Source organism: Loxodonta africana, chromosome 21 (genome assembly GCF_030014295.1).
Source record: "Loxodonta africana isolate mLoxAfr1 chromosome 21, mLoxAfr1.hap2, whole genome shotgun sequence".
NCBI lineage: Eukaryota > Metazoa > Chordata > Mammalia > Proboscidea > Elephantidae > Loxodonta > Loxodonta africana.
Window position 1 is genome coordinate 28,636,272 of NC_087362.1, and position 7,136 is coordinate 28,643,407.

At 42.6% G+C, this 7,136-nt stretch overlaps 1 protein-coding gene across 1 annotated transcript; it reads right to left on the reverse strand.

Annotated features, from left to right (window-relative positions):
- Nucleotides 1-4,362: 4,362 nt before the first annotated feature.
- LOC104846697 (protein FAM90A27P-like) lies at nt 4,363-6,457 on the reverse strand. The gene is made up of 3 exons (XM_064274184.1): nt 6,363-6,457; nt 5,799-5,907; nt 4,363-5,157 (listed from the first exon to the last, which is right to left on the reverse strand). Exons 1-3 carry the CDS (start codon nt 6,455-6,457, stop codon nt 4,363-4,365), a joined length of 999 nt encoding a protein of 332 aa, XP_064130254.1.
- Nucleotides 6,458-7,136: the final 679 nt, after the last annotated feature.

Sequence of the window (7,136 nt, forward strand, 5' to 3'; positions counted from 1 at the left end):
CAAAGCAGCTGCAGCCATGTATCAACAGATAACTGCAAGAAATTCAGGCCAGATTCAGAAAAGGACATGAACCCAGGGATATCATTGCTGGTGTCAGATGGATCCTGGCTGAAAGCAGACAATACCAGAAGGATGTTTACTTGTGTTTTATTGACTATGTAAAGGCATTTGACTGTGTGAATCATAACAAATAATGGAGAGCATTGCAAAGAATGGGAATTCCAGAACACTTAATTGGGCTCATGAGGAACCTCTACATACATCAAGAGGCAGTTGTTCTGACAGAACAAGGGGATACTGCATGGTATACAGTCAGGAAAGGTGTGCATCAGGGGGTGTATACTTTCACCTTACCTGTTCAATCTGTATGCTGAGCAGATAATCCGAGAAACCCGACTATATGAAGAAAACAGGGGCATCTGAATTCGAGGAAGACTCATTACCAACCTGCGTTATGTGGATGAGAAAACCTTGCCTGCTGAAAGTGAAAAGGAGTTGAAACACTTACTGATGAAGACTGAAGACCACAGCCTTCCGTATGGATTACACCTCAACTCAAGAAAACAAAAATCCTAACAACTGTATCAATAAGCCACATTATAATAAACGCAAGAAAGATTGAAGCTGTCAAGAATTTCATTATACTTGGACCCACAGTCAACACCCATGGAGGCAGCAGTCAAGAAATCAAAAGATGCATTGCATTCAGCAAATCCACTGAAAGAACCTTTTTAAAGTGTTGAAAACCAAAGATTTCACCCTGAAGACTAAGGTGCACCTGACCCAAGCCATGGTAGTGTCAATCGCACCATATGCATGTGAAAGCTGGACAATGAATATGGAAGACCTCAGATTGACTCTTTTGAATGGTGGTATGGTGAAGACTATTGAATATACGATGGACTGCCAAAAGAACAAACAAATCTGTCTTGGAAGAAGTACAGCCAGAATGCTCCTTAGAAGCAAGGATGGCAAGACTACATCTTACGTAATCTGGACATGTTGTCAGGAAGGATCAGTCCCTGGAGAAGGCCATCATGCTTCGTAAAGTACACGGTCAGCAGAAAAGAGGAAGGCCCTCAACGAGATGGATTGACACAATGGCTGCAACAATGGGCTCAACCATAACAACGATTGTGATGATAGTGCAACACTGGGCATTGTTTTGTTCTGTGCTACACAGCATCATTATGAATTAGAACTGACTCAAGGGTACCTAACAAGAACAACATGCAAGATATGGAGCCTTGATGGGGCTTACAGATTATCTGGTTCTTTACAAACACCCTGATCCCATTCTGGGCTTTTTCCCAGGTCCACCTCCCAGTAATGGCAGCCAGAGGTGGATGTAGGGGAGCCAAGGACACATAAAGTTAAATCTCTCAGCACTATTTTCCCAATTGTGTATGAAATCTCAGTATCCAATGCTCTGCTGGTCCTCAGAAATTATGAGGTTACTGTTGTCTGTGTCAACATCTAAGGTCATATCCACTTGGTACTCCGGCATCCTTTTGTCCATACATAGGTCTCAGCTGAGGCTCCAGTTCCTTGATACTAGAAATCACCTCATGCAGGTGGAAATCCTGTCTGATGTCTTTCTTCTTAGTAACCTCAGGGAAGAAAGGACACAATAAACCTTCCCACGAGGCTGCATCACAGTGTATGAAAGGAGTAAAGCAGCAGGCATATCCACATTTCAGCTACATGGGGATTTGAAGATAACCCCAGCATATAGGACATCTGCTTGCTTTTTACGTTCTTCAGCCATGGACACTTTCTATCAGCAGGTTCTTCTCTGGCCTCCGGTATCTTCTACCAACAGTCAGTTCTGGAATCATGTCCACAGAATTGGAGCTTTTATAAAGGGAGTCCCTCCTCCCACCTACCAACATACTGACTCTTTAACTCAATCAGACTTTGATTAAGTTCTGACATAAATGAGATTTTTATTGATACAATAGAGAGCTCACCAAAACCAAAGTAGATAATTTTATCTTGAGAGTGATTTATTTTAAATATGAAAAAATTGCTATAGTATCATCTAGACAAGATCCTGAATATTAAGTCTGTTCACCTGGATTGAGAACTGAAACATTTAAAAGAAAATATTTGGTATCAGTTGTAATCCTTAAGAATGGAGCTAGTTTGAAATACTTCTTCTTCACAAGAGTAAAACCTCAGCTCTGAGTAAAGGAAATAAAACCATATCAGAAGCTTTTTTAGAAATCACATTTATCACACCACAGTCGTTTCTGAAAGGACTTTTTCTCCAGATTGTAAAGATCCTCTCTTAAAAGCATAGTAAAAAATCTCCAAAACTGTTCCCCAATACTCCAGGTCAAGACAGTCAAGGTCCGGGATTTTTGTTGACTCAACAGGCACGACCACCAGATTAACAACAACATATATAGTTTGAGCCTTGGTGGCACAGTGGATGAGAGCTCAGCTGCCAATATTTCGACAGACAGAGAGATCAAGCCCTGGTTAAGCAGGGTTCAGCACTTGGCTGCTAACAGAGATCGGAGGTCCAACCATATGGAAATCAGCTTCCAAAAAGATGGCAGCCTTGGAAATCCTATGGGGCAGCTGTATTCTGTCCTATAGAGTCACATGCAAATCAAAACTAACTCTTCAGCAGCAGGTTTCAGTATTTTTGTTTACGTATGTATGAAAGTGTGCATGTGTGCAAAAATGAATGTGCATACGTGTATACATAATGTTTATTTATCTTATTATCTCAGTAAATGTTATTTATTTTACAACCAGTTTACAATGGCCTTCCATCATAGATTTACATCACACAGGAAAATCACATCAGATGACAAAATGGTAGACAATCACACAACACTGGAAATCACAGCCTAGCAATGTTGACACACTGTAGGGGGACACGAGTCAATCCGTAACAAAGACCTTTGCCTGTATTTTTTAATGGGGTTCTTTGTATATTTGTGGTTAAGTTGCAAAACTTGTTTTCTTTCTTTTTTAAATTTGGATTTTAAACCCTTATTAGATGTGGCTCCTGATTCTTTTCTCCCAATCTGTATTTTGTCTCTTCACTTTCTTGGTATCTCCACATCTTTCTCATGTGCCTTATAGCACAACTAGTAGGTGCTATAGTAGGTAGCTATGCTAAAGGAATGAGGTCCCAGAGAAATAAAAATGCACTCTAGAAACAGGAGCTGCATATGGAGGGAGAAGCAAGTTATTTGGTGTTCCTAAGGAAATCAAACTCCCTAAAAGGCCAGCCTCTTTCTCTTGATCAGGGTGGAAAATGTAGATAGCAAAACCTTGAAGAGTTAGCTTTGCCCACCATAACCCAGTGCTTCTCACACTCTGGTGGCCATTTGATTCGTCTGCAGAATCTTTAACAATCCCCTTGCCCCAGCCTCACGCAACACACAGTCAATTTCTATTTCTGGGCTGAGCACCCATGTAAATTAAAGTTCACCAGTGACTCATATGAGACAAATCGGTCCACAAGAAGTGCTTCTCACAAATTAATCTGCACATGAATCAATTGAGAATATGGCTATTTTGATGCAGTAGGGCTGGGTTGCACCTGAAAGTCTGCGTTTCTGGCAAATTCTAGGTCCAAGAATAAACCGTGGGTATGGAAGTTTTGTTTACTCTAAAGTTAATCAAATGAATAAATGTTCTATGGACCTTTGGTGCTTAGATTATGTGCAAATAAAAATACCGACATAAAATGTCATATTTGTGAACATTTTATTAATATTGAAGAAAATTTACAATACAGCTTTACAGTAAACGTTAAGAACAAAAGATCAATAGACTGTTCCCAATAATGGTTTCCACTTAAACATTCCCACAAACTCAGTACAGGGCACTGTTTAAATGAGACAGATCCCACTGCTGGATTCTTTAAGTCTTTCCAAAATCTAGTCACTTTCACACCAAATGCACTTAATTGCATAACTTCCAGTGACATTATACTTGAATATTTACTCCCATATTAACTTAGTTTCTTACAAAATAACTAAATTACAAAAACTATTATAGGCCTGTTGCGTACAGTCTCTTTTATATACAACTTAATACACAAAATTAAAATAGGCCGTCTCGGCATGTCTGTCTTTCCATATTGCCTAAGATTCCACCATTGCACTCACACCACATCTGAGGATGTCATTCAACAAATACACCCTGCTCCCTGCATCTTTCCCCTCTTGGGTCATTTAGCCACAACCAATTCATTTGAGGCTTCAGGCTGAGGGTTCCAACCATAGATGTCTCACTCCCAGTCACTCTCCTTAAAAGGAGGCCAGAAGCCTCACTAGAATCCGGGAACTGTCTCTCACACTTCTCAAGAACACAAGGGCTCTCAACAAGAGGTGTAGACTACTCAGGAGGGAGAGAGGTGGGAGATGTTCTGAACCTAGAGCTCCACTGTTCATTGTCCCGTCTTGTGAAAACAATTCTGAACGGCTGTCGTGGAGCATGGTTAGAAAGTGCAGGTGGAATGATAGGGCTGGCTTCGACAGTATTCAGTAGAGATGTGCTGTGTGGAGGCTGGAGGTCTGTCATCCTGGTGACTTGGGGTGGCCCTTGGGGTCCAAATTCAGTTGTATTGGACAGAGGCTGGCCACTTCGCATTTTAGGTTTCTGACTGTTCTGCTGCGGGATCTGGAGGGTCGTGAGTTTTGCTTTCTTTGCAGGATTCCAGCAATTCTGTTCGGGGGTCTGGGCAGATCTTTTTCCTGGTGCCTGGATGCTGAGTGGACAGTCCTGACCCCTTCTACCTCTGGCAGGCTGTGGACTGGATTTTGAGATCCTATCAGGACCCTCGGCTTGTGCCTGGGGGCTGAGGACATGGCCCAGGACAAGGGTTTTGGAGGCCGGCTGGGAAACATAATAAGCACAAGCATCACATCTGTTGTCTGTTGTGTTCGCCATGAGTGTAGAGTCCTGGCCAAGGTGTTTGGTTGCTGGCTGAGAAGAGCCAGTGCTATCCACTTCTTCTTCTTTAGTTTGTCCATGACATGAGAAGAAACTTGGATCATGATCTTCCATAGGAGACCATGCAGGGAAGATGGATATCCGGTCAGGTTTCCTTACAGGTGGCCAGTTTCTGAGAACAGGGATCAGGACAGATCCCGTCTTGGTAGTGTGAATGGGCATGGGCCTGCAAGGATGCTGTGGCAGAAGACACCACAGGATATATATTAGGATTTCCTCCAAGTCAAGAAAACTCAACCAAACATAAACGCGTTCTCTCTAACAGTAGAAGAAATACAGGCAGTCTTTTTGTATATGAAGAGGTACCCGAACTCAGGCTCAGGGGAAATAAACTACAATATTAGCTGGATGTATTGTTCCCATCAGGCTGAAAACTATAAACTTTTGTACTATCCTGTCTTGCTTAATAATATAGAATAAATCCTTTCCTACAGACTTCTATGGAGTGGACATGGCTACAGGTCTTTTGAAGACAGATGGAGGGCTAATGTGTTTTCAAGAGATATTTGGAAATATGTAACACAACTTAAAAGATGCATATTTTCGCATGTGTGAGACTACCTCTTGGAAGGCATCTGACTAAATCACTTACACCTATGCACGGAAATGCTCCCACTAGCGTGTTTTTGGTAGGCATGCAAGAAATATTACAAAAACAAAGAAGCAAAGGGAAAATGGTCCCTGAAATGTATACAGAAAATTTGGAATCCTGTGGGCCAGAATAGAATTGTAAAACACTTGTCACAGAAGGGGCATGGGAGTGAAGAAAATCAAGTCGACATAGAAGAGAAATAGAGTGGGGAACCCGGTTGACTCACCCTCAAGTAGTCACAAGGTTCTGTCGATTCCTTCCAATTTAGCTGCTCTTTCTCTTTGGGTCTCTTGGGAAAATTCTGGAGTAGAGCTTTCCTCTCATGCTTTTCTTCCCTGATTGGAAAACAGAAAAAAACCTGTTAAGTGAACACGCCCCAACTTATTGTCCCAAACTAGGATTAGTATTCCAGGGGCCCAGTCCTATTCATGCTTTTGGGATGAGGGGGGTATTGAATCACTGTGATCTTTTCCAAGGCTGCCTATTCCCTCACCTCAGATTCATCCTCCAAACTCATTCAGTCCCCTAGATTTTTCCATTCTGTACTTTAAGTTAGAGTCTGCTGTTTTGTCCCTACCATGTGCAAACTTCCAAGATATACCCCAACCCTAACCCTTAGTGATTGTCCAGGACTAGAATGATCTCCTGAATGTGGACACCTGGAGAGTATTGAGCTCTTGGTTATTTCTCTCCAGTTACCCTGTCCTTCTCTGGAGATGGCTGGGCACACACCATAGACATGAAAACACATCATCTACTTTAATACTCAAGGACATTCCGTGTTCCTCACCTTTGTCTTTGTTCCTTCTCTCTTTCCAACTTCTTAAAGGGCCAAAGGGTCTGAGGCTCCTGGGGCTTCTTTGGTTCCAGGTTCTCCTTCTTCATCTTTTCTGAGCCCAAGGCCTGGGGTACTGTGGCCCCACTCCAGCACTTTATGGGGCACCTCTTACTTCTCGTTGTGTGCCCAAAGGCTCCGCAGTTCTTGCACTTCCTCTGTGGGTAGAGAAGAAGGGTGCTCGGTGACTCAGCAAAAATAACAGGCAGCTTTCAAAGGTCAAGATAATATCAGACTTTAATAGTTAGGTCTTGTTTTGCTGGAGGGAACATCTGCACATGGCCCGATAAGTGTAAGGAATTTCAGGAGATTATGGTCCTGCCTATGTCAGAGCAGGGAACTGGAGGAACAACTAGAGAGTCTAAGGATGAGGTTTATGAGCCAGATTTGAAGAAAATGAACAAACACTAGGCTGGAAAGGACACTAAATAGGGAGAAAGATAGCCCCTCAAAAGCTACGAATGGGCTAGTTAACCAGGTGAGAATGTCACAAACCAGACCAGCCTTGAATGAGAAAGAACAATTGAGTTAAGAACATAGATGGTTATATGTTCCAACCATCTCTCTAGAATCCATGTAGCCCTTCTGGTTCCTGGGAGGTCCAAGCCTCCACTTACCCTGGGATCCTTCTGCTCTGGTTGGGGAGCCCTCTGCACCACCGGTCCTCTGTTTGCCTCTTCATGGTCTGGGCTTTATGGGGGGACTGTGGGGCTGATGCTATGTGTAATT